This window comes from Vicia villosa, unplaced genomic scaffold (assembly GCF_029867415.1).
Source record: "Vicia villosa cultivar HV-30 ecotype Madison, WI unplaced genomic scaffold, Vvil1.0 ctg.002350F_1_1, whole genome shotgun sequence".
Classification (NCBI taxonomy): domain Eukaryota; kingdom Viridiplantae; phylum Streptophyta; class Magnoliopsida; order Fabales; family Fabaceae; genus Vicia; species Vicia villosa.
Genome location: NW_026705902.1, coordinates 151,994 through 179,851, shown reverse-complemented (window position 1 = coordinate 179,851; position 27,858 = coordinate 151,994). Strand labels below are relative to the sequence as shown.

Sequence of the window (27,858 nt, the reverse complement as noted above, 5' to 3'; positions counted from 1 at the left end):
ATAAAAATTTAGAAAAGAAATAAAAAGAAAAAGATGAAAGTAATCAAAACAAATTGAACGGTACCCCTTTATGAGTTGTAATATCTGGTCTCTCCACTCTAATCAACACAGACAAAAAGATAAACAAAAAACAAGTCTCGTAGAACAGAAGAAGTTAAACAGAATTTGACAAACAAACTTGAGCAATCATTATGAACGAAGCTTTCTTAGTAACCATTTCTTTCTCAAATTCGAATCCAACGCCAGAAACATTCTTGCTCTTTTTTCGTCTTCCAAAAAATCACATGCGTCTAATATCAGATCGTCATCTAAGTCCGGTATAGCCTGAAGCACCGTCATAACATTGCCTACAGAAAAATTATCTTCTTTCTTAGTTTTATTGGAAAGTGATGTAACTGCAACTGCCATATGTTTCAAGGCAACTGACACTCCCTCGTTATAGTTGTTTCTTGCTTTCTTCGGCAGATTCAAGGCCGGGGAGGTTTTAGTTTGATGTCTTTTTTTCTGACTAGTAATGTTTTTTCCAACACTCGCAAGCAATGGTTCTTTATCTGTATTTTTCGGAGGCTGAGTTTCTCTGGTAGAGTTCCTTTCACCATCTTCATTATCTGCATTTGTTGGAGGCTGAGTTTTTCTGGTAGAGTTCCTTTCACCGCCTTCATTATCTGCATTCGACCGAGGCTGAGTATTCCTGGTAGAGTTCCTTTCACCGCCTTCATTATCAGCATTCGGCCGAGGCTGAGTTTTTCTGGTAGAGTTCCTTTCACCGCCTTCATTATCTGCATTCGTCAGAAGCTGAGTTTTTCTGATAGAGTTCCTTTCACCACCTTCATTATCTGCGTTCGTCAGAGGCTGAGCTCCTCCGGTAAAGTTACTTTCACACCCTATTTGCAATGTTGCATTATGGAGAGGCTGACTAATAGTATCTCGAATAAAATTATTTTCACCACCGATATGCAATCCTTCATTAGGGAGAGGCTGCATAATGTTATCTCTGCTAAAACTATTTTCACCACCTACATGCAATGCTGCATTATGGAAAGGCTGAATAATGGTATCTCTGGTAAAATTATTTCCACTTCCTAGATTCAAAGTTGGGTTAGAGGATGGCTGAGTATCTCTGATCAAATTATTTTCACTGTCTATATGCAATGTTGCATAAGGGAGAGGCACGGAAATAGTATCCCCGGTCAAATTATTTTCGCCACCTATATGGAATGTTGCATCAGGGAGAGGTTGCGTATCTTTGGTATAATTACTTTGATCACCTGTGTGAAATGCTGCGTAAGCGAGAGGTTGAGTATCTCCGGGAAAATCATTTTCACCGCCTATATGCATTGATGCATTAGAGTCTGGGACAGAGTTCTTGCCGTTATAAGGTTTCTTTTCAAGATTTGACTTGCAATCTGCAGGAGCTTCATCGCGACATACGATGCACATGCCGGAATAAAAAGGCATGCTTTTAATTCTGTAAAGCCGGTACTTGTGATTTACCTGCAATTACGAGCAGGTGACTGAAGTAGAAAATAAAAACTAAACTAACAAAAAGAAATAAAAAAGATTGAGAACAGTTCATACATACCCTGATGCATTTTTGCCAAACTTGGTCATCAGCCACAACCTTGTGTTGTGTCTTGTCCCAACTGAAACCTTCTTTGCCAAGGAGGACATTTATAGATGAATAATGCCTCCTTAGGACATTGAAACGGTTTTTCAACACAACCTTACCATAGTGACATCCAAACCTATCATTAAATGACTCAGCCATGTCTCCCCATGTTTGCCTCGTGAATGTACGGCCAACCTTGTTCCCTTTACGCACCTGGTCCAGCATAAGTTCAACAAAAACTCGGTCCATCATCGGAGACCAGTCTATTTTACTTTGACTATGAGTAAGGGGAGTCTGATCATCCACTCCTTTACCGGTGCTAGTATGGTCATCTCGTTCTTTCGAAGCATTTTCTGAGTAAAAGTTAAAACCATTCAAACATTATGAACGGATTTGATGAATAATGATTACAAGGAATTTCGCTAAACAATAATATTTAATGAACAATTCTTTTTTTTTACCTTCGTATTCAAAACCTTCGTCAAAACATGAAAGGCTGTATCTCCCATCAGCAACTGCGTGACCATAGATTATGCATAGATCATTATAACACGGAGCAACTTTTTTTCTAAAAACATGAGCATCAGGGTGGGCCTGCAACATAAAAAACATCACAATTGTAACGTAAAGGTTTCTCAGCAGTTTTGAAATATTTGACGACAGTGTGTACCTTAATATACTCTTCCCATGTTTTATCATTAGCAGTGATCATGTTTAGTGTCCCGTCCCATTGGAATCCGTTTTGACTAACTATTGCTTTTATTTCATAGTATTGTTTTTTGAATCGCTTGTAACGGTTCTTCAACACATCTATATCATACTTAAACCCAAATTTGTTATTAAATTGTTCAGTCATGTCTACCCACGCTAATCTGGTAAACACTTTGCCTGTTTTGTTGCCTCTGTGAACATGGGACAGCAAAAGCTCAAGAAAATATCGGTCTTGAGATGGAGTCCAATTAGCCCTCGAGTTGTCTAAATTCATCGATGAATCATCCCCCATTTCATTACCTGCAACTCAAATATATTACATTCTAAAAAAACCATGGAGATCTTCCCCTTAATCTATAAGGGAAACACCGCCATATATAATTAGTTATACATTATACATCAAATATTCAAATTCGAAATCTACCTTGCATAACTTGATCCATCGCGGGTACAAACAAATGTCAAACAAGCTTGAAAGAAAACTTGTTCTCAATGCATCCTCCTTTCAACCAACCTGACCATAAACAATTTCCAACTTAAGGAACAATAATCTACCTTGAATTACAAGTTATTTTCATAAGCTACCTTGAAAAGCTTACGAAATACGTAATCTTTCTCAAATGGCTTTACAAGTGCTTACGCTAGTAATAAGATCAATTAAGCCAATCCAAACACTCCCTAAGTTAAATTATAACAAATGCTTCCTCCAAATTGATGGTACCTCAATACTGGGAGCACACTATCACAGTGATCTTAACCCTAATTCACCACAGAGAAAATTCATAATGGACAAAGGTTCTAACTTGCAGTTATAAATCTCTACACAAAAACAACCCCAATTCCTTTTCTGAGAAAAATCAATTTCACTTCATGGATATTAAAGTTGAAAGTGTTTTCATGACTCAAATTATAAAAAGTTTGAATTTTTAGAAGCCAAACGAGGAATACGAAAAAAGGGCTTGTTCAGAAAACCCTCAATTTCGATTTTTCTAAACAATTTTCGACATTGATGAATGAATGCGAGAACGATTGAACCCTAATTCAGTGTTTGGATGAGGAGGAAAATAATGAGTAATTAAAAACGAAAAGAAAGAAAATAGAAGTAAAATTTGGGACTTACAAAGAAGAAGAAACAAACAGCGGCGAAGGATATCAGATGTTGGAGAAATGAGAAGGAAGGAAGTCGATAGACAATGGTAAAGCTCTTGTTTGGATACACTCCTTGTCTCATTCCTCCCACGTTTTATATATACTCCACGTTTTATAGACAAGATATATATATATATATATATATATATATATATATATATATATATATATATATATATATATATATATATATATATATATATATATATATATATATATATATATATATATATATATATATATATATATATATATATATGAGGACGTTTCAGTTTCATATGAGAATGGTATTTTTATGTGAGAATATGAGAATAAATCCGAACCATTAGATTTTAAAATAAATTGTGGATATTAAGTGTCAATATTTTTTTTCTTTTCCCTCAATATTTATTTTAATAATGGAGGAGAGAGAAAAAAAGATTCACACTTAATCTCCACCATTTATTTTAAAATCTAATGGTTCAGATTCATTCTCACATTCTCATATAAATTTTTTATTCTCACTAGATATGCCCTATATATATATAAATATGAGAGATCAAATTACACTACGAGTTACACTTGCTCGTAATTTCATTTTGAATAAATATTTTTTAAAATCAACCGTTGGATTGAAACATACTATCATATAGATCATGTCTATAAAGTTTGAGATTAATCTATAATAATTTATTATACCATCAAGATATCCAAAGATTAACGTCAAAATGAACTTTCATATAACGTTAATTTTAATGTAATTCAATGACATAGTAAATCATTATAGACTAATCTAAAAATTTATAGGTATGATTTATATAATAGTATGTTTCAATCCAATAATTAGTTTTAAAAAATATTTATTTGAAATGAAGTTACGAGCGAGTGTAACTCGTGAGTAACTCTTCCTGTGTAATTCGATCCTTCCTCATATATATATATATATATATATATATATATATATCTTTTAAAATAACGACATGTATCATTCCTATCTTTCTTTTTCAAATTGTTTCGCACTACTCTCTCTCTCTCTCTTTAAAGATTCCAGCATAGGCAAACAGAGGAGGAATGTCTTTAGTCATCCCGTCTGAAATTATGGTCAGACAGACTCAGGATGTCATTCACGATGTCAAGACATCTGATCTGTTATTAGCTTAGCAAAGGCAGAACAGAAAGATCCCCAATTTTAATTACCCCTAATAAGGAGTCCATGAGTACTGGGATCATGTATGTTCAGTCAACATAACTAGATTGTAATATTTATTGGTTTTGTAAAAGGAACAGCTATCAAACTTGAACCTGAAGTTATACGCGATGTTACAACATCCAAGACTGAACAAATAATACAATGCAGAAGATAAATAACACAGTGAATTGTTAACCTAGTTCGGTTTAACTACCTACTCTGGGGGCTACCAAGCCAGGAAGAAGATTTCACTATCAGTAGTATTATTTTATGTAAGCAACCTCTGGTTTACAGATAAACAACCTCTGGTTTACCTAGTCACTACCCAATGCAACCTTTATCTTAGAACTCCATCTAAGACAAGAGAACCTCTGTTCACTCCCTAGTGATACCTAACTGTTACAACCCTGCAACAGCTATTTAAACAATTAACAATGAACACTAACTTGATCTTGCTTCACAGCTTCAATCAAGAACATAATACTCAACTCTTACCTACAGGTTTTGAGTGAGAACACTAACTTATCTTACCTACAGGTTTCGAGAATGACATGGCAGCCATCCCATAACCTGGGTGGTCTACCTATACAAACCCTATTCACTACATCTTTCAAATACAAGGTTTGCTTATATTCGTCGTTTAAACTAGGTTACAAAGGTTTCTATTTATAACCTATTCCCAATTGGACTTGGGCTTACAAATCGCAGCACTCCTGGCTGTTACAAATATGCAGATATCTTCTGCTAAAATAAAGGTCTTCAATCACAAGTTTCCTAATTTATCTCCTAAATTAGAAACTGCTGAATCTTCAATATTCTGATTTGATTCTTTCATATTCTGACTTGATTATATTGACCTTTAAATTTGCGCCACATTGGGTTACATAATATTCATAGAATATTCTATATCTGTTGCGAATCAAACTGAATCTTTATTTCAGTTCTGCAGGCGCGATGTCATGAGTTGATGTCATGACATTCCATATAACATTCCATAAACTTCAAGACATATTTCCTTGTTTGACTTAGTAGATTCAATGTCTTTAAACATGTCATGACATCCTGCCAGACATTGTCACTTTTTCACCTCTTAAGCACAAAGCTCAAGATTCTTCAGCAGATTAAGACAAAGCATCTTATGGACCAAGTAATAGACCTCCTACTTACTCTACTGACTCACTTGTCATAGACCTATGTTGTTCTGAATACCTTGAGACTGTTTAATACAACAGTGAAGAGCCTTCCAACACTTGTTGACACACAGTCACTTTATCAGACCAGATAAAGAAATGTGGATTCCAGATGCACATGGTTAGATTCAACAATTCCCAGATAATTGACTGTAATGATACATCTTGTTATATAAAACTTTTTCACAAGAGCCTCCTTTAACCAAGTTGAATGAGCTTCTTTTGAATTAGTACACCTTCTTTATGACGATAGAGTATATCTGACCAAGATAATTTTCTTGAAAAATATATCTTGAACTAAGAAGTCACTCCCCCTATCTGAGATAGTCTGAGCTTCTTCAAGGAAAATTGAAATGATGAATGGAAAACATAATACGCATCTTCATATCTTCAAGAGAGCACCCTCTGTTCAACTAGTCTCCTGAACACACTCATTTTAGCAATGTTGATCCTTTACAATAGATACTCACACCAGAAAATAGATGTTATAACATTGTGTCTGACATTTAAACTTCAGTTTTGCTGTTCAGACTAGAACTATCAGTACATTCCACAAAATCCATTTCTCTTTCTACAACAGATTCAAGTCTACCAACTTATCTTCACCAGAAATGATCTACTGATGACCTCTTGACACAAGATGCACACACAGAGAGGTTGTCACAATCTCAACATAAAGAGCTGCCACTTCTTGTACTTTGTTGAGCATAACCTTACCATGTTTGTATCAGATCATGGTCTGCTTAAGAAAATTTGAAATCCTTCTTGATGATGTTTCTCAATATCACTCATTGATTAACATGCTCTTTATCTTGAACCGCAAGGATTCTCCTTATCTTCAGCTGTATTGACCAGATCATAGAACTTTTGTCTTCATAGTCATCTTCACATAGTGAAGTCTTCATTATGAAAGTAATTATGTATTGCCAGAACACATTACTAACATCAAGATCAGAACCTGCCCATTCTAATCCACATTATGTCTGAACTGCCACTTTAGACAATAATTTCGCTTTTTCAAACTTCGCATGCATATTCCTAGACACTCTTCCAGGATAATAGCACATTGTGATGTTGACATCACCCAAGACATAAGTTCGCCAGACACCCAAACTCAAACAAACTCTGACTATCCATAGAGATAGCACGTCTCTATAGAATGACTTAGAACACAAGGAACTATTTGTGTTCACGACACGAAACAAGACTCTACTATTTACAAAACGAATGTAAAGAATGACCTCAGACTTAACAATGTCTGAACACTACCCTTAAACCCTATGATTGTCACAATTTGACAACCATAACCTATACTCTAGACTTTCCTCATATCCGAAAGAAGAACATGAGAGACTCAAACAAGACTAAAAATATAAAAAGGAAAAGACTCTAGAAACCTAAGCAATTTAAACAACATACCTGGACTTTAACAAAAGTCTTGATCAAGAGGTGTTATTTGAAGAAGAACTGCATCAGGCGGACTTGTGCATAGGTTGGAACATGCACTAAGTCAGAACAAGTGATACACACCATCAATACATGTTTTTAGATGATAATACAAAGAATAATCCTTGCTGGTCTTTAAGAATAAAAATGACTTGAGTTATGTTCTGACATCTTGTGTGACATTGTTTTTCTAGCTTAAAGATTTGTCTTTGAAAGACTTTCCATTTGATTAGAAGCACAATAACATTGTCTTTGCTGATCTTCATACTCTCTTACTCCCCCTGAGATATACAAATTTAGGGCATCTTTGATGTTCGTCCTTGAAGCTCCCTTGATTTGGAATTTGCCACAGTTTCCAAATTTAGAAACCTCAGTTTACTTGCTACACAAGATTCAGATTGCCACACTCTGCAACTTGAAGTAGAAGAAACTATGATTGTATAACCATAAATCAATCTTCAGCATATAAGTCTGAGCTCTTCATACAGACATTGCAAAATATCCAGCTCCCATCAAGATATTTAACAGAATCAGTATGCTTCACCAGATACTCTTGCCACACTTCCTTAATTTGTGAAGATAATAGTGAACACGGACCTTTGGTTCACACTAGTCCTTGAATACATAACTAGACAAACTTCTCATCTAATAGGTATTGAGTCTCCTGTCAAAGTAATTATTAGTTACTCATTAAGATTTACTACTCACACTAGTTCATCTTGACTGATTTCTTCTTCTCAATATTGCATCCAGGTTCTACACCCAATAAGTATTAAGTCTCCCGTCAAAGTACTTACCAGTTAGTCAGTTAGAATTTGCTACTCACACTAGGTCATTCTGTCTGATTACCTCTTCACATTTATATATTTTTCTCTTGGCAAACACAAATACAAAGAAAACTGAAGACCTTGAGATGATGTTGTAACATCTGATATGACATCATCCTTCATGGTTCTTGGTTAACATCTCTAACATCTAATTCATAGCACTTGGGACAGAAACAAAATAGTGCAATTATCAGCAATATCCAGACATATCAAGGAAGACAATAGCCAACATCTTAATAAGCTTTTCTTTAGACTTTCATTCTGATTTTGAGATGATGGATGCCATAGTCTGTACCTATAGAGGAGATTCCCTCATTTAGGTTTATGGAACAGACTTAGTCATGACACAACACTGAATTAGTCAGATTCTTCTGAGCCATCTGACTTCCTTGATTCCAAAAACACCACCCTTTCTGGATAACAACTAGGGCAGTAAACATTCTTGACCATATTTCACTGTGGTTGACACAGTATTCAGCTCCAACAACCGCTCTATGGTTATGAATGAAAATACATATATCTGGTTCCATTGATCAGAGGAAAATACCAGATGTAAGCTCATCTTGATTTAAACATAAAGGATCAGAAAGGAATACCTTCATGAGTTTTCTTTGGCACTGAGCTTTTACTTCTAAACCCCATAAACTAGGATTTGGAGTAGAAGAACATGTTGATCGTGTCCTGATCAACTTATAATCAGATGTCTCCTCTTCTAGACCAGGAGTAGGTTCCAAATCAATGTTCTCACACTACATTAGTTTAGCATCAGAACATCTGTTCTTCGCCTAGTAGCTGCATACCAGTCTTAATGTCCTAACATCCGGTAGGACATCTGTTCCTCCTTTTAGGAACACTCCGGCCTTGAAATTCTTCAAGGTTCACACTTGCAGATGATAATGAATATCATTGATCAATTGATATTCAACAGCTCTAATAAACCATGCCATTATGAGTGGACTTGATAGATTACTCAAGTATCTTTGACACTTTAATTATAGTTGTAAGGTTCTGCCATACATTATGTTGAATATAAATAACCCTAGAATTTTTCTTGTACAATAGGGGTTGCACCAGAGGCTATGCAACGGAAAATAGCCATACTTCAACATAATTCACACAATGCTTACTCCAAATATCAATTGTAAGCATGACATCCAAGGACTGACTGTAACTCAACCCTGCACAATGCTTGCTTCTGCACCAAGCAACAGACTAGACCTAACCAACTTCCTGACTTGATAAACTCACATTGATACGTTTCTTCTATGTACATAGATACCGGCTGCATTAGTTCAATTCAAATTCTTCACTCCCACATGAAGTCTTTTGATTTAGCACTCCTTTATTCCAACATCAACAGCTCTAGGTCATGTTGGTATAATCCTCCACATATAGGTCCATCCTCCAATTCAAGGGACCATACAATATGAACGCTCCTTGTTCAAACAATATTCTACCTTCAGCACAACCAGAAAGTATCCCTCATGGATCTCATCCAGAAACAGACAAGATGCCTGCTCTGATACCAATTAAAATTCTGGTAAGACAGACTCAGGATGTTACTCACGATGTCAAGATATCTGATCTGTTATTAGCTTAGCAAAGGCATAACAAAAAGATCCCCAATTTTAATTACCCCTAATAAGGAGTCGATGAGTACTGGGATCATGTATGTTCAGTCAACATAACCAGATTGTAATATTTATTGGTTCTGTAAAAGGAACAGCTATCAAACCTGAACCTGATGTTATACGTGATGTTACAACATCCAAGACTGAACAGACAATACAATGCAGAAGATAAATAACACTGTGAATTGTTAACCCAGTTCGGTTTAACTACCTACTCTGGGGGCTACAAAGCCAGGAAGAAGATTTCACTATCAGTAGTACTATTTTATGTAAGCAACCTATGGTTTACAGATAAACAACCTTTGGTTTACCTAGTCACTACCCAATGCAACCTTTATCTTAGAACTCCATCTAAGACAAGAGAACCTCTACTCACTCCCTAGTGATACCTAACTGTTACAACCCTGCAACAGCTATTTAAACAATTAACAATGAACACTAACTTGATCTTGCTTCACAGCTTCAATCAAGAACATAATACTCAACTCTTACCTACAGGTTTCGAGTGAGAACACTAACTTCTCTAACCTACAGCTTTTGAGAAGGACATGGCAGTCATCCCACAGCCTGGGTGGTTTACCTATACAAACCCTAATGACTACATCTTTTCCAATACAAGGTTTGCTTATATTCGTCGTTTAAACTAGGTTACAAAGGTTTCTATTTATAACCTATTCCGAATTGGACTTGGGCTTACAAATCGCAACACTCCTGGCTGTTACAAATATGAAGATATCTTCTGCTAAAATAAAGGTCTTCAATCACAAGTTTCCTAATTTATCTCCTAAATTAGAAACTGCTGAATCTTCAATATTCTGATTTGATTCTTTCATATTCTGACTTGATTATATTGACCTTTAAATCTGTGCCACATTGGATTACATAATATTCATTGAATATTCGGTATCTGTTAAGAATCAAACTAAATCCTTATTTCAGTTCTGGAGGCGCGATATCATGAGTTGATGTCATGACATTCGATATAACATCTTGCTTGTACCTGTTTTGTTCTTTTTTATTTGCAAGATTTATACATTGTATTATATTTTGCTGCTATTATGTTTTAGTCAAATATAGATGTCAATCAACCAATAAAAACATAAACATCGTCTGACTCACACTTCCACTATCAAAGAGGAGAAGGATGCCAACGAACCTCATTTATGATCTTAGGCTTAGGAGAATGAATATTGATATTGAAATTTTTTCACAATATTAAAGTTTAGCATAAATGAGTTAGAGTATTAGTGTTATTACTAGAAAGCAACACCTAGACACAAATTTGAGAAACGCATGTTCTCCAACTTGTATGTTTATCTTCAAACCGATAAAGATTCCTCGCACTCCATATAGTATTGAATTTTCACAATAACAACAGATATAACAATGTGTGATTGAGGGGACCAATTATATTCCAACATTTTTCAACATGAGCTAAGGCTCGTAATAGTGAATTGGATATTGCATATTGTTAGCTGGGGATTTCGACAAGTAGAAACGAGATGTTTTTTAAAAAAAGGGTTTTATGCTTCGAAGGAAGAATAGCTTTATAAGGCTATTTTTTAGATTCTTCATGTCAAATATTTTCTCTAAATCGAAGTAAGGCATGAGTTGTAATATCTCCGAAGATGAAGAGACGAAGGACTTAGGAAATTTCCAGGTATTTTAAAGATACGTCTTTACAAGGTCACGTTGTTTCACACTTCAGAACTTCGAGCGGGAATGTTTCGAATTTCAAAGTTATTCATTTGGTCAGAAAGACACGTGGAAGCATCAGGGAATCGAAGCACATGCAAAAGAACAATGTGGCATTTTATTAGATTAATACCGTTAGGGTCGAATTAGTATAAATAGAGATCTTAGTGGTAGGATTCAAGGGTGTTCATTTTGTACAAATAACTCAAAAAATCCCTTAAGTACCAAGTGAAAGAGAAAGAGTTTTCATTGAGAATGTACGTGTAACACCATTTGTACTTTTACATTATTCTCAGTTTTACAAATTCAAGTCATTTACATACATTTCTTTTTCGATTCATGTCTTTTATATTTATCATCGAAGCCTTTTAAATCTTTTTTCTTTGAAATTCATTAATACATACCATATTGCCTTTATATTAGATACACATTCAAAATACCCCTTTAGAATATGAACTCAGTCATAAAATTAGAAACTTTCAGACACATGTCCTAGGATCAATCTAGTCGATCATGCAAGCTACCAAAATATATTTAATAATTTGGAAGACTAGCGGTTGTTTACTAGAAATCATTGTAAACAAATTGGCACGCCTAGTGGGACAAGTTTCGAAAAGTTTAAAGGTTCATAAGTCTCATTTATATTTGCTTGTTCTTTTTAGTTTAGAATATACCGAGTCGTTGTATGAACCTTAGGAGTCGTAAAACTACTAACAGTTCACAACCAATACCTAAAAGAAAATATAACAGAAAAATGGCTAATGTTGCCAATGATCAAGGAGGACAAAATCCTCCACAAGGGTCAGGCACGGTCGTTGCAAGTTTGACCAATGCTTCAACCATTATGCCTGGTTCTCAGGCCATGCCTACATCTACAGGATAAATGGTCGTAAATAGTTCTCAAGCCATGCCCACATCCACAGGATCTATGGCTACAAATAATTCCATGCCAATGTCCATAAGGACTATGCCCACAATTAGTTTGACCACTATGCCTCCTTTTTTGAGTACAATAGATATTCCATCAAGCGCTCAAGTTGGTCCTTTTTCGACATATCTTGGAAACCAGGCACAACCTTCAATCCCTAGGCCACCGAGTTTTGAGAGTTTCAGGCCTTGGAGGGAACAACCATATGGGATTCCATCCTCTTATATGGAAGGATTACATAATGGTATGTCCACATATACACAACCTAATATGGCCACTTTTCGCCAATTCAAAATGCTGGCTCTGTGGGTCGAAGTGCTCAAAACCAAGGTCCGTCGAACCAAATGCCTACATTAATGACTAATAATCAGGAAGCGTTTAGGAAACAAATGGACTCTAGCAACCATGATATGGTTGGGTTCTTGCTCGTGAGATAAACACCATCTTCTCCCCTTTAATCCAAAATGTCAATAGAACTAATCAAGAAAATACCCAATTCTATCAACAATTATCAGCGCAGATGGCGCACTTAGCAGACTTTTTCGGGGCTCCCCAACCATCAGGACAACGTAGGCGAAACCATGTAGGAACTCAGGAAGAACCAACTATTAACAAAATTCAACCACCCAAACAAAATATCGTCGAAAGAGACATGGGAGCAGGGATAGAACGATAAGAGATCTGACAGTAGGCTCCTGAGGAACAACCTAGGAGAATAGTGATGGTTAATAGAGATCAAAATTTAGACGATGTAATCCATAGGGTTAGAGAAGATAACATGGTGGCTGAAAATAACTTAACTACCATGATCAAAAGAATTATGGTCCAGAACGGCATGAACACATGGCTTCAATGCCCAAATTATACATCTTCTTTGGCAGACATTATTTTAGAAACTGAGTTACCAAGGGGTTGTAAAATCCCTAAATTTACAAAATTTTCAGGGGATACCAGTGAATCAACTGTCGAACATATAGCCTGGTATTTAACTGAGGCAGGAGATTTGGCAAATAGTGAAAACTTGAGGACAAAATATTTTCCTAGTTCATTAACAATGAACACATTTACATGGTTCACTACTTTGCCACCAAACTCTATAGATACATGGCCTTATCTAGAAAGATTGTTCCATGAGCAATTTTACATGGGGAAGACTAAGATAAGTCTTAAAGAATTGGCTATCATTAAAAGAAAGTTTACTGAACCTATAGATGATTATCTAAATAGGTTCCGTTTATTAAAATCTAGATGCTTCATAGTAGTTCCTGAACATGAACTAGTCGAAATGGCTGTAGGAGAGCTAGAGTATTCCATTAGAAAGAAGTTAGATACCCAATATCTAAGGATATGGCCCAATTAGCAGATAGAGTTCGACAAGTTGAACAATTGAAGACTGAAAAGGCCAGAGAAAATAAGAGTTATAAAAAAGAAAGTGTGGCTTATGTCGAAGCCGAAGATGAGGAATTCAAAACCTTCAATGATTCCTATAATTGTGAGGAAGTTGAAGTATATTTGGGTGAATTAAAAGAGGCACATCCATACGCTTGTAAAATGCTCACACCTTCGAATGGCAAGATCCTTGTCGAAGTAAAAAAGAATGATAGATATCCTAAGAAAACATATATGTTTGATGTTACCAAGTGTGATGAGATTTTTGATTTATCGGTAAAAGATGGCTAAATGATAGTGCCTCATAATACTAAGATTCCCCCGTTAGAACAACGGAAGAAAAGATGCTTGTGTAAATATCATGGATTTGTTGACAATGCTTCCTTCAATACTGATGTCAAAGGTTTCCCTATGGAGAATTTGGACCTAAGTCTACTGAAGGCCTTGTAGGAAGGATGAATGAGGCTACTGAAGGCCTTAGAATGAAGTTTGAGAAAGTAAGGATTTTTGGAATTCCTGCTTTAGGAGTCAACATGGTGGACCTGAACCAACCAGCGCCAGAAACGGAGGAGTTAGAGAGGTGTCTGATAATGGAGAAAGAAAAGGCAAGTTATGGTTACCCAAAGGCAAACGAAAGCCTTCGAGAGTATCTCTGGAGGTGTCACAAGACGAATTCTGAGAAGATGTTGGTATGCCCCAGATGTTCCATTGTCCTGAGTTGAAGGGTTGCTGAAATTATGAGAGCCCAATGTGTCAAAACTCAAGGAAATTGGAGGCAAGAAAGCCAATTAATGAAGGTCTACCCAGGACCAGGAGAAAGCCTTTTGGGTTTCTTGGTGAATTGTTACAAATCTGAAACAGAGTGCCTCATGTGCCCCAGGTGTGGGACAGTGTATGACAAAGAAATGGCTGAAATGTTTGAGAGGATTCCATTTACTGCTGGATGGGATCGCTAGGGTGCCAACCCCAACATGTATGTCTTCGACAAAAGGGGAATATCCAGGAGGCCATATAGCCCTCATCCTAAGGAAAGGAGAGTTACCTTGAAACTCCATGCTGATGTGCCTACTGATAGGTAGACCCAAGTTAATGCTGGAAGGGAGAAATGGAGGAGTTTCGACCAAGGAGGAAGAATCGCTGTGGCATACAGGAAACAATTCCAAGCATCAAAAAGAGAGGCATATAGGTTGGAGAACTACAAGGGAAAAAAACCCCATGTCAAGATCTCAATGGAGGAGGCACCAGATGATCAAGAAAGTAGAAAGAGAGCTAAAGTCGAAGGATGTAGGAGAATCAAGCAGCAACAAGTTCACTTCTGGGGCTGCAAGTTCAAGCAAACTACCAGTGGGAAAAGGTACAGGAGAACCCAATTAAGGAAGAAGAGATGCTGACAGATGATTTTGAGTATGATGGGGGTATCATCTGTTAATTTAAATTGTAATGTAGTTTTAGTTTTACCTCATGAATATTACCGGGAGACAGAGGTGGAGGATTGTGAAGCAGTTGATGAAGAGTTAATGGCGAAACACAGACTAGTGTGTGTAGCAACCTGCCCTAAAATTGAATTATTAGAGTCGCCACCTATTCTGAAGGGCGAATAGGAAACCCTACGCAGTTAAGAGATTCGGGGTAAGTTATTATAATCAGGTCGAGGGAAGGTGTTAGGCACCCTCAACCCTTTCCTATTGGCTTTGAATCTAAGGTCAAATGTTATGGCTAAAATATTCAGGTTTAATAGCTAAGGAAATGAATAGGGAAAAAAATGAGATTTATGGGGAAGGGGGACTCGCCTTGGTTATCCAAGTGCCTACGTATCTCCTTATGGAGAATCAGAGTCAACGTAGTTTGGGCACAGGGTTGTACGCCTTAGAATTTGATTTGAATGGTTTAAAGGCTTTTTGAATGGCCTACCGTAGTTTTGAATTTGATTTGAAAGGCATTTTGAGTTGCCTGATTGAAAAGGATGAAGATCCGTAGTATCGTGGTTTAGTGTGTTTTGAAGGTTTTGGGCGTACAACCCTGGTTTAATATGTCACCGTTAGATACGGTGATCAATAGATTTGATCAGTATAGCTAACGGATTATGGGGCATTGCTGGTTACTCAGATCGATAGATTGATCGTCGCGGGCAGCAAATTAAAATGTATTTTAATTTATGTGTTTTTTTTATCTCTTGTCTAATGCGACTAATAGATTTAGTCGGGTCGAGAAGAGAATTAATTTATGGTTAATAAATAAATATGTCGTGGGCAGGAATCGATCCCACATCCCCCCTTCACCAGTACCTGGCCGTTACCACCTGAGCTGCGTATGGCTTCTGTTATATTAACGCGCCTATAGCTATATGTACAAAGATAAACGAGAAAAAAACTTAAATCGTAGCCAAATCCGCGCCCAGCCACTTCGTCCCCTACCTTGGAATTCCGGAAACAGAATTTGTAGACCTTTACCCACGGTTTCACACGTGGCTATACCCCTGCAACAACCAATCTTGACAAATATGCAACATAAATTATATCCAGATACATAAATTGAATAGAAATTCTCTTTTGAATTCAATGGTACTCCTCACTGTCCCTAATTTTGTCTGTATTAGTGTCCCCCAATTCAAAACCTAAGAACCCCAATAATGGTGGATTTATGTACCTGCACCCAAACTTTAATTAATCTATACAAAAAGCTTCGTAACATCGTTATGAACACACCTATGCAATCAAATTACGCCAATTTTGCAAGAATTATTGAAATTGATACACAAGAAAATTCAACAAAAACCGTGAGTCCTGTACCACGATTCTGGGCGCGACGCTCAATGGTAATGATATGGCTAGTTTCAGGAACGTTCTAGGGACGGATTAGAATTCTTCAAACCCCTCGAATTGGTCTGAGACCTTGGATTCCAATTTCCTTTTTTCCTTGAGTTCTTCTTTTTACGGTTCTTTTGGAGGCAGCCTCCTCCTATTTGTTAGAAAATATTTGTCTTTATATTAGTCCATTTAGGGTATTTCTATACCTAATAGGTCTATTGCCCAACTAACTAATTAATTAATTACATTACTAATAATAATAATTGCAAATAATACTAATACTAATGATAGTCCTAATAATAATAATGTTTAAATTGATATAAATAATAGTGGTTAGTAATAATATTAGTATTTGAAATAATAATAATAATAAAAAAATAACAATAATATTTAATAAACCTAATAATATTAATCCTAATAATAATCTTAATAATAATATCACCTAATATTAATATTAATAATAAAATTAATAATATTAAAAACTAATAGTTAGAAGTAATAAAAATTACTAATAATAATCCAAAAAAATGCAAATGTTAGTTAAAGAAAAATAATATTAACAAATGATGAAACCCTTGAAACACTTGTTAATCGCACCCCGTTTTGTTTCTCAGGATATTTTATAAGAGGGCGGGTTTGACAATAGGAATGCCAAACCCCATGACTCTTAATTTTGTCCATTGATGAATTAAAAGATATAGATCTGATCGGGCAAATTTTGGGGTATGACAGCTGCCCCTGTTCAATCTTCTTAAACCTGAAGAGTCGGATAGGCACGTCTGCCTATCGTGATCCAAAGGTAGAAGATGATTGAACACTGAAATGCCCTGAAATTTGCGTTTGTTGGGAAGAAATTCCGTGGGAGGTGGGCTTAAAGATGCCACCCGAGATGAACACCATTTTTTCAGAATGTGAAGCAAATGCTTTTGGAAGGAACTAGGTGCTCTGATTGTAGTATGGCCTGAAAATGCAATCTGAATTTTATGCAATGTTATGATGCATGTGATGCATGATGCAGGGAGCTTCTCAAAATAAATGAGAGCCATGTATGCATATGCATTATGTATGAACGAGGTATGTTAGTTGAATGATGCATGATTGTCAGTTAAAGTATGTTAGTAGTTCTGAAAAGAAAGATAACACCTTTGATTGTTATTGATGGTGTTTTGAAAGAGATCACCGCCGAGGGACTAACGTGGTAAGAAACCCAATTGAAGAACCCTTTGTAAAACCCTGTGTGCCTGGAAAAGCTCCTAGAAAGGATGGGATACATCTTAAAGAAGACCGCCTGGAAAGGTTCCTGAAAAGGATGGAATATGTCTTAAAGAAGACTGCCTGGAAAGGCTCCTGGAAAGGACTTGATAATATTCATTTGATTGTAGAATGACCACTATGTGGTTGAAGTGTATTGATAACTCCGTATAGAAGATCCTGATATGGGAAAATAAATCCCTGCACCGATAGGATCATTTGCTATAGCAAACTCACCTGCACCATTAGGATTATTTGCTAGGGTTCTAGCAAACTCACCTGCACCAATAGGATCCTTTGCTAGGGTTATAGCAAACTCACCTGTACCATTAGGATTATTTGCTAGGGTTATAGCAAACTCACCTGCACCATTAGAATCATTTGCTAGGGTTATAGCAAACTCACCTGCACCATTAGGATTATTTGCTAGGGTTATAGTAAACTCACCTGCACCATTAGGATCCTTTGCTAGGGTTATAGCAAACTCACCTGCACTAATAGGATCATTTGCGAGGGTTATCGCAAACTCACCTGCACCAATAGGATCCTTTGCTAGGGTTATAGCAAACTCACCTGCACCAATAGGATCATTTGCGAGGGTTATCGCAAACTCACCTGCACCAAAGGAATTGCCTGCCATGGTTCTGACAAGCGTACCTGCCTAAGAGGAATTATTTTCTATAGTTCTAGAAAACTTACCTGCATGAAAGAATTCACTTTTTCTTAGACTCACGACTCGAGGGTCGGACATTCATGACTCGAGGGTCAGAAAACACACCTATCACAACACGAGGGTTGGAAACTTACGACTCGAGGGTCGGAAAATACACCTTCCACAACACGAGGGTTGGAAACTGAGCTTTTGTAGTATTTGAATGCACTAGATGATATGCATATGCTAATGCGTATGTATGTATGCTGGTGTCAATCCCAAGATTCTATCTCCTTATCGACCCCGTTGAACTTGTTTACTCCATGCTTGTCCCTATACCATGACTATGCTTACGCTGGCTTGGTAATGTTTGCGTAATGCTTATGCTTATGCATATGCATTGATTGATGTAACGAAGTAATGTCTTCTATAAGACTACCTGAAAAGGTTTCTGGAATGGATATGAAAATTTGTCTTAAAGAAGACTATCTGAAAAGACTTTTAGCAACGAATGAGGAATGTCTTTAAAGACGACTACCTGAAGAGGCTGAAAGATGTCTTAGGAAGGACTACCTAAAAAGGTTCTTAGCAAGGAGTGAGGAATGTCTTTAAAGACGACTACCTGAAAAGGCTGAAAGATGTCTTTAAGAAGGACTACCTAAAAAGGTTCTTAGCAAGGATAGAAATTTGTCTTAAAGAAGACCACCTAGAGAGGCTGAAGGATGTCTTAAAAATGACTACCTACAAAGGCTGAAAGATGTCTTAAAAAAAGCTACCTAAAAAGGTTCTTGGGCTGGACGATTATTTGTCTTAAAGAAGACTACCTAGAAAGGTTCTTAGAATGTCTTAAAGAAGACTACCTGAAGAGGTTCCTGAAAGATGTCTTAAAAAACTACCTAAAAGGTTCTTAGAATGTCTTAAAAGAAGACTACCTGAAAAGGTTCTTGGCAAAAGAATGTCTTAAAGAAGATCACCTGGAGAGGTTCCTGAAGAGGATGACAATTCGTCTTAAATAAGCCTGCTGAAGAGATTCCTGGAAAGGATGATGAATGTCTTAGAAAAGACTACCTGAAGAGGTTCTTAGAAAGGATCGTAAGATTTGTCTTAAAGAAGACTACCCGGAAAGGTTTTCTTTTTTTTAGCAAAGGATAAGGGATATCTTAAAGAAGACTGCCTGGAAAGGCTGAAAGATGTCTGAAAGGACTACCTAAAAAGGTTCTTAGAAAGAGAATGTCTTACAGAAGACTACCTAAAAAGGTTTTTGGAAATGGCGATGATTGTCTTAGAGAAGGACTACCTAAAATGGTTCTTAGAATGTCTTAAAGAAGACTACCTGAAAAGGTTCTTGGAAAATGACGGTGATACTCTTAGAGAAGACTGCCTGAAAAGGTTCTTAGAAAAATAATGTCTTAAAGAAGACTACCTGAAAAGGTTCTTAGAAAAGGAATGTCAATTCGTCTTAAAGAAAACTACCTAAAAAGGTATGGTGTAATGTCTCAACCAATGTATATAATGCATGATTTGTATGTATTTGCATGATGCTCCAATGATAGGTTGTTAATAACCAAAGCGTATATAGTTCACTGGAGTTGTAAGGTTGTTGGATGCTAGCGTGATTTCCCAATTCTTGTTTTTTTTTAATTTCGGAGATTGTAGTTAGGAGGAAGATTTGTTCGATGTTGTAAAGTGTAAGAACGCCTTTTCCTTACGCCGTGCGTCTTGTCCCAGTTTGACTTTTTGAAATACTCCCACCTTTAACCTTTTGAGGTTCTCCTTATGGATTTGATATCCAATGCCCCAATGTTTAGTGGGAAAGAGACACCTATGATCTCCGAGCCATGAAGGAAGTGTCCCGAGAAATAACCTTGTCATATGCTTCGACGTTTTAGATTGAAGGATATCCCCTTGATCTCCAGGATATGGAGGGCTATCCATAGTGTTCTATCCTTTTGAATTTGAATTCTTCCCATGTTTGACATGCCCCTGATTGCTTCGAGATGTGACTCGAACCGGTTGAACTTAGGATGAATGCCCCTAGTTAATAGGATGTTTGATTGCATGTCCCTGTGATCCTTGAAATTTTGCCCCTGTTTAGGAGAACCCCCTAACGTGGTTCCCCCGGTTCAGGGATCTTTATTAGCAATGATCGCCTTTGATTAACCCAATCTCCCTGATGTGAAGCAGATGCTTTTCAGAATTAGTCGTGCGTTTTGGTCGTGTCCGATGGACAAAAAATTCGCTGAATACTCAGAATGGGATGATGTTTTCTAAGAGATTACCTGAAGAGATTCTTGGAAAGGATAGGAGATAGTCTTAAACAAGACTGTGCTTTAAACAAAGCTCGGGGAGGCACGTTTGTAAAGAAGGTCAAAATATTCCCATAGAGGACAAATACTCTTTTAAGGAATGTAGTGTTTTAAACAAAACTCAGGAAAAGACATTTCGAAGAAAACTACCCTAGAAAGGATGGGATACTGTCCTGAAGAAGACTGTACTTTAAACAAAGTTTGACAAGGTTTATAAGAGAAATTTAAACATGTCTGAAAAGATTGACGGGTGTCTTAAAGAAGATTACCTAGAAAAGGTTCCTAGAAAGGATGAGGGATATTTTAGAGAATATTGCCTGAAAAGGGTAAGGGATGTCTTAAAGAAGACCACATGAAAAATTTAAGAGGTGTCTTACAGAAGACCATCTAGAAAAGGTTCTTAGAAAGGAATATGTCTTAGAGAAGACTATCTGAAAAGATTTCTGAAAATGACGAGAGACACCTGGAAAGGCTGGTAGGAAGAACGAGAGGATGTATCTTAAAGAAGACTATCTGAAAAAGGACTCCTAAAAAGGATAATAGATATTTGAGCATGTCTTAAAGAAGACTGTCTGAAAAGATTAAGAGACGTTTTAAAGAAAACTACCTAAAAGGTTCCTGAAAAGGGTGTGAGGGTGGTATTAACAACATTTGACACTGAGTGACCTTTGTAACGTGCCTCCCGGTAATGGACTTGCCCCATGGCTATTCAGAGTCCTTGAGAGATTCCATGGATCTTGGTTAGATTGCCCCAGGTAAATAGGATAACAACGGGCCATGCCCTGTGTATACAATAGCCATCCGAGTCAGGCGTAAGAGATATTTCTTTTTTTAGATATGCTTTTAAAGCTACTTCGCCTGTTGGTAGGATTTTTAGTCATTAGCCATGTCCCATGCAACTTCTCCCTGATGTTAAAACATTTGAATCTATATAGACAAGTGTGCTTTATAATGAAATTCATAAGATGCGAATGCATACGTCTGTCTTGAAAGTTTAAAAACATTTTTGAGTAAACCAAAGTTTTTTTTTAGAAAGTGATATCAACTCAAGAGTTATAGTAGACCTTAAAGAGTCGGGATACCTTTTGGTAACAGTGTGCTTTCGAACTAACCATGCTTCAGTTAGGACTTTTAAGGGTTGTAACACGGCCTTGGTTCAGGGTTTTAAGAAACAACGGATATAAGGCTCAAAATTTATTTAACCCACCCCTTTCTTCGTGATGTTCTCCATTCCTATGCTCAGTTAACTATGCATTTAAGCTCCAAAAGACCTCGGATATTGTAATACTGACATTCATGATGGTCCAAAAACCAAAGGTTTATCTGCAAAGGCAGTCATTCTCCTTTTTGTAATATCTTCCTTTTGTCGAGGGTATGTAGTGACCTCTTTTTTTTTACTTTATTATCCCTAAATTTTGCGTGAACTGTTTATTTAAAATTACAGTCAGCGGGATGCCCCAATTTTGCCTACGTCTCCTTAATAGGTTTTGACTTGGCAGGCCTTGCGTTGTTTTTTTCTCTTTTTTTTTTGCGGACATTGACTGCCGGGCTTAATTATGATGGGGAACCATCAGTGATTATGTTCAAAGGAACAATTTGGGATTATCAAGTTAACTGAACAGCTACCCTACCCCAGGTTATATTTTGAGGGTTTTTATTTTGTATGTGAAGGAAAACTCCTACTTCTTAGGCTCAAAGGGGTTGATGAGGGATTAACATCCTTATGTCTCCACTGTATTGGAATTGAAACAATGCCTGTACATCGTCAACACGGTCTGTTCGAAAGCGTACTGTATGAGATTGTGGTATCGTTTTCGTCATTCTCCCTCTAAAGGTACACATCTTTGAACAAAAGTTGAATATCACAAATAATAAAACCAAGTAAAAACACAGTTTTGAATATAGTGAAAACACTAGGAATAAACCAAGACAAACGTAAGCAATGCATTAATGATTATTGTAAAGTACATAGCGTATACCGCAAAACCAATGTTTAAACAAACATAAAAGAAATTGCGAATGAAAACAAAACTAATGATCTAAGAAACCCTCCTTCTAGCCACTTATAGCATTAGACTTGCCAGGCTGTTCGAACTCAATGAGCCCTTCTTCAATTAAATATTGGATCTTGTGCTTCAACGGCCCACAATCCTCTGTATCATGACCAGGACTATCTGAGTGATAAGCGCACCTAGCATGATGCTTGTACCCAGGAGCGGGGTTAGCTGGAGCTGAGTATGGAGGTAGCAGAGTTATCAGGTTCTAACTGAGCAGATATTGCAAAGCTTGAGACAATGGCATGTGCAACGGGGTGACTGATCGTTTTGGCTTGGACCTCCAGGTGCGCTGGCCACCCTGTTGCTTTTGCTGATCCTTCTGTTGTAGTGCCGGGGTCTGATTAACCAGGATTGCCCCCACAGTGTTGGGTTCCTTTTTCCCATCATATCACTTCTTTGTGTGATAGGAACCTGAGGGTGCCCCTTGTATCTTCCCATTTTTTATCCCATTTTCAATGCTTTCACCAATGACTACCAAGTGCGAGAACCCTGAAGATATGCTTCCAACCATCTTATCATAGTATGGTCCTTGCAAAGTACCCATAAAGATGTCCACCGGTTCTTTTTCCATCAAGGGAGGTTGGACTCGAGAAGCCATTTCCCTCCACCTTTGGGCATACTCCTTGAATGATTCATCCTTCTTCTGTGACATATTTTGTAATTGCATCCGGTTGGGTGCCATGCCCAGGTTGTACTTGTATTGCTTCAAGAATGTGTTATCAAGATCATTCCAGCTTCGTATATAGGATTTCTCCAATTGCATGTACCAGTCAACAAATGCCCCACTTAAGCTATCTTGGAAGAAATGTATCATCAGCTTTTGATCGTGGGCATAGGCAGCCATTTTTCACACATACATGCGCAAGTGGTTCCTCGGACATGTGAGTCCTTTGTATTTCTCGAAGTCAGGAATCTTAAATTTGTGTGGGATAGTTAAGCCGGAGACTAAGCTCATTTCAAAGGCATCCACATCGAAAGCATCATACCCTTCTACTACTTTTAGTCTCCCCTCTAGCGCCTTGATTTGTTCATTGTCCTTGGAGTCTTCCCCGGAGTTAGGAATAGACTGTTGTGTCTGAGGTGCTTGGTCTGTGTTGTCCACCTCTTGTACTCCGTATTGTAGATCCAGGTAATCATCATCCTTAAGGACATTGTTAGCAGGAATGCGAATTGTGCGGGTTGTCCCTTTTGTTTGTGGAGTGGGGACAAACCCTTCTTGAGAGGTCTCTCCTTTCTCTTGGAATTGGATAGCTCTTCTAACAGATCGGACCTGGGGTCTTTCCTTAGCAGGGCCAAAACCTGTCACAAATCCTAGCAGTGGGTTTCCGTCGTTGGGGATCTCATCCTGAACCAGGGTATCCCCAGACAGAACCTCTTTTGCCTTTTCTTGTTTATCTAGGAGAGCCTTCATGAATCCTAACATCTGAGTCATACCTCCTTTAACTTCTTCCATACTAACCTTTAGTTGATCCACCTCCTCACGAAGAGCGGCTTGATTCTGTTCTAGCTGCTCCATTGATTTCTTTTGCTGAAATCTTGTCTGATAAGACGGTCGGGATGTTAGATTATCCTTCCCAATGGATTCTTGCTCTGAAGGTAAAGAGAAATCTTCTTTCAATGCCATGAAAATGATATGCATGCCATGAATGATATGTTTTATTCGTGTTTATGTTTTATCCACATCCAGTGATTAAATATAATAACTCCATTTTTTTTGTTTCTCATTATTTTTCGTGGATAAGACATGATGCAAGAATGCACATTATGCATGATGAATGTCACAATTATATGAGATATATAAAAAAAATAATGAAAGCGTACAGTTAAACACGTAAGCACATAAGCCCTAGGTTCATAAGTTCGACGTAACGACTTAAGGTGCCTACCCTTCCCATTGGTATGTTCTAGAAGGTCTCATGGGATCGTTCGTAGCCGCCGAGACTTTTTGTCTCTTTGGATTTTGGAACAACTCATTGGTCCATGAGGTTCGAATTTTAGGGGTTGGTTCCCAGAGAGATCAGCTAAATATCCAGTCCAGCCCTCAACAAGGTCGAGCCTCGTATCAGACCTTTCCGAATATTTAACCCACTCTGAGTGGAATTATAACAAGACTCGTAGGCGATGTAGTTCCCCTCTGGTCTTAATTATAATTCCCACGCTTAGGCTTAACAGCAATCACATATAAAACCCAACAATGCAAATTATAACAATTAAGCATTTTATACAAATATGGCAAATAAACATTTAATGAAAATAAAAACAATAAATAAATAAATAAATAATTAAATATTTATTAAAAAAAAAGATAAACCTCCCCCAAACTCTAAAATTGGCAGATTTGTCAAACCCTAAAAAGCGCCAAAAACCTAAACCATTAACCATAAACCTAAACCCTCTCAAGCCTTAGGAGCATAATAATTCACCTATAGTGTATTTCCCCAGCAGAGTCGCCAGCTGTAGCAACCTGCCCTAAAATTGAATTATTAGAGTCGCCACCTATTCTGAAGGGCGAATAGGAAACCCTACGCAGTTAAGAGATTCGGGGTAAGTTATTATAATCAGGTTGAAGGAAGGTGTTAGGCACCCTCAACCCTTTCCTATTGGCTTTGAATCTAAGGTCAAATGTTATGGCTAAAATATTCAGGTTTAATAGCTAAGGAAATGAATAGGGAAAAAATGAGATTTATGGGGAAAGGGGACTCGCCTTGGTTATCCAAGTGCCTACGTATCTCCTTATGGAGAATCAGAGTCAACGTAGTTCGGGCACAGGGTTGTACGCCTTAGAATTTGATTTGAATGGTTTGAAGGCTTTTTGAATGGCCTACCGTAGTTTTGAATTTGATTTGAAAGGCATTTTGAGTTGCCTGATTGAAAAGGATGAAGATCCGTAGTATCGTGGTTTAGTGTGTTTTGAAGGTTTTGGGCGTACAACCCTGGTTTAATATGTCACCGTTAGATGCGATGATCAATAGATTTGATCAGTATAGCTAACGGATTATGGGGCATTGCTGGTTACTCAGATCGATAGATTGATCGTCGCGGGCAGCAAATTAAAATGTATTTTAATTTATGTGTTTTTTATCTCTTGTCTAATGCGACTAATAGATTTAGTTGGGTCGAGAAGAGAATTAATTGATGGTTAATGTTTTGCCAAATGGGCAATGGGATTGGGCGAACCCTAATGGACGAATAGACCTTTATAGGGTTTTTTATGATTTAATATTAATTAAAATTGGTTAGAATAAATTAAATCGAGAGATTCGGGAAAATAATTGAGGAAGATTATAACCCTAACACTAATTTTTTAATTATTTTTATTCTAACTAAGTAAACTAAATAATTAGGTCTAACTATAATTAACTAAAACCTAATCTAAGTTAATATAAAAGCTATAAAAAATTATATTGAAAAACCTGGCTATTATCCGGTGGATCACGTTCTTGAGGGTTCATTGTGCGCCTCCTGTTTTGATGCGTTGGATGGGAATTGAGGGAGATCCGAGGGTCTTGATGTGAGGGAGCATGGTAGACACCTGGACATGGGGCGCCTTGGATCCACCTGCGAATGATAAGTAAAAATAAATATGTCGTGGGCAGGAATCGATCCCACGTCCCCCCCTTCACCAGTACCTGGCCGTTACCACTTGAGCTGCGTATGGCTTTTGTTATATTTACGCGCCTATAGCTATATGTACAAAGATAAACGAGAAAAAAAACTTAAATCGTAGCCAAATCCGCGCCCAGCCACTTCGTCCCCTACCTTGGAATTCCGGAAACAGAATTTGCAGACCTTTACCCACGGTTTCATGCGTGGCTATACCCCTGCAACAAACAATATTGACAAATATGCAACATAAATTATATCCAAATACATAAATCGAATAGAAATTCTCTTTTGAATTCAATGGTACTCCTCACTGTCCCTAATTTTGTCTGTATCAGTGTCCCCCAATTCAAAACCTAAGAACCCCAATAATGGTGGATTTATGTACCTGCACCCAAACTTTAATTAATCTATACAAAAAGCTTCGTAACATCGTTATGAACACACCTATGCAATCAAATTACGCCAATTTTGCAAGAATTATTGAAATTGATACACAAGAAAATTCAACAAAAACCGTGAGTCCTGTACCACGATTCTGGGCGCGGCGCTCAATGGTAATGATATGGCTAGTTTCAGGAACGTTCTAGGGACGGATTAGAATTCTTCAAACCCCTCGAATTGGTCTGAGACCTTGGATTCCAATTTCCTTTTTTCCTTGAGTTCTTCTTTTTACGGTTCTTTTGGAGGCAGCCTCCTCCTATTTGTTAGAAAATATTTGTCTTTATATTAGTCCATTTAGGGTATTTCTATACCTAATGGGCCTATTGCCCAACTAACTAATTAATTAATTATATTACTAATAATAATAATTGCAAATAATACTAATACTAATGATAGTCCTAATAATAATAATGTTTAAATTGATATAAATAATAGTGGTTAGTAATAATATTAGTATTTGAAATAATAATAATAATAAACAAATAACAATAATATTTAATAAACCTAATAATATTAATCCTAATAATAATCTTAATAATAATATCACCTAATATTAATATTAATATTAATAATAAAATTAATAATATTAAAAACTAATAGTTAGAAGTAATAAAAATTACTAATAATAATCCAAAAAAATGCAAATGTTAGTAAAAGAAAAATAATATTAACAAATGATGAAACCCTTGAAACACCTATTAATCGCACCCCATTTTGTTTCTCAGGATATTTTATAAGAGGGTGTGTTTGACAATAGGAATGTCAAACCCCATGACTCTTAATTTTGACCATTGATGAATTAAAAGATATAGATCTGATCGGGCAAATTTTGGGGTATGACAGTGTGCTATTATGTTCTTAATAATGGTGTTTTCAAAGAACAGAACACGTTCTTAGAAAGACCTGATCAAGGCATGAGAAATCACTTGAAACCTTTGTATATCAGGGCTAAGGTTGAACACATGGGATTAAACAAGGTTCTTGTGGATGGGGGA

General features: G+C 37.0%; 1 protein-coding gene across 7 annotated transcripts; it reads right to left on the bottom strand.

Moving 5' to 3' along the window:
* Positions 1-20: 20 nt before the first annotated feature.
* Positions 21-27,112, bottom strand: LOC131638613 (uncharacterized). 7 transcript variants are annotated; one of them, XM_058909184.1, is made up of 6 exons: positions 26,230-27,112; positions 2,745-2,834; positions 2,280-2,620; positions 2,071-2,203; positions 1,583-1,962; positions 21-1,494 (listed from the first exon to the last, which is right to left on the bottom strand). In XM_058909184.1, the coding sequence occupies exons 2-6, from the start codon at positions 2,761-2,763 to the stop codon at positions 190-192; spliced, it is 2,178 nt and encodes a 725-aa protein (XP_058765167.1). In that variant the 5' UTR covers positions 2,764-2,834; positions 26,230-27,112; the 3' UTR covers positions 21-189. The 7 variants fall into 7 exon arrangements, with proteins under 7 accessions (XP_058765167.1, XP_058765162.1, XP_058765169.1 ...); XM_058909179.1 differs by lacking the exon at positions 26,230-27,112 and adding an exon at positions 3,441-3,553; XM_058909186.1 differs by lacking the exon at positions 26,230-27,112 and adding an exon at positions 3,441-3,459 and having other exon boundaries at positions 2,280-2,643.
* Positions 27,113-27,858: the final 746 nt, after the last annotated feature.

Coding starts and splice junctions, on each gene's coding strand:
- LOC131638613 (XM_058909184.1), bottom strand. Junction 2,204..2,279: donor CATGGGAAGAGTATATTAAG/GTACACACTGTC, acceptor TTTATGTTGCAG/GCCCACCCTGATGCTCATGT. Junction 1,495..1,582: donor TTTGGCAAAAATGCATCAGG/GTATGTATGAAC, acceptor TCGTAATTGCAG/GTAAATCACAAGTACCGGCT.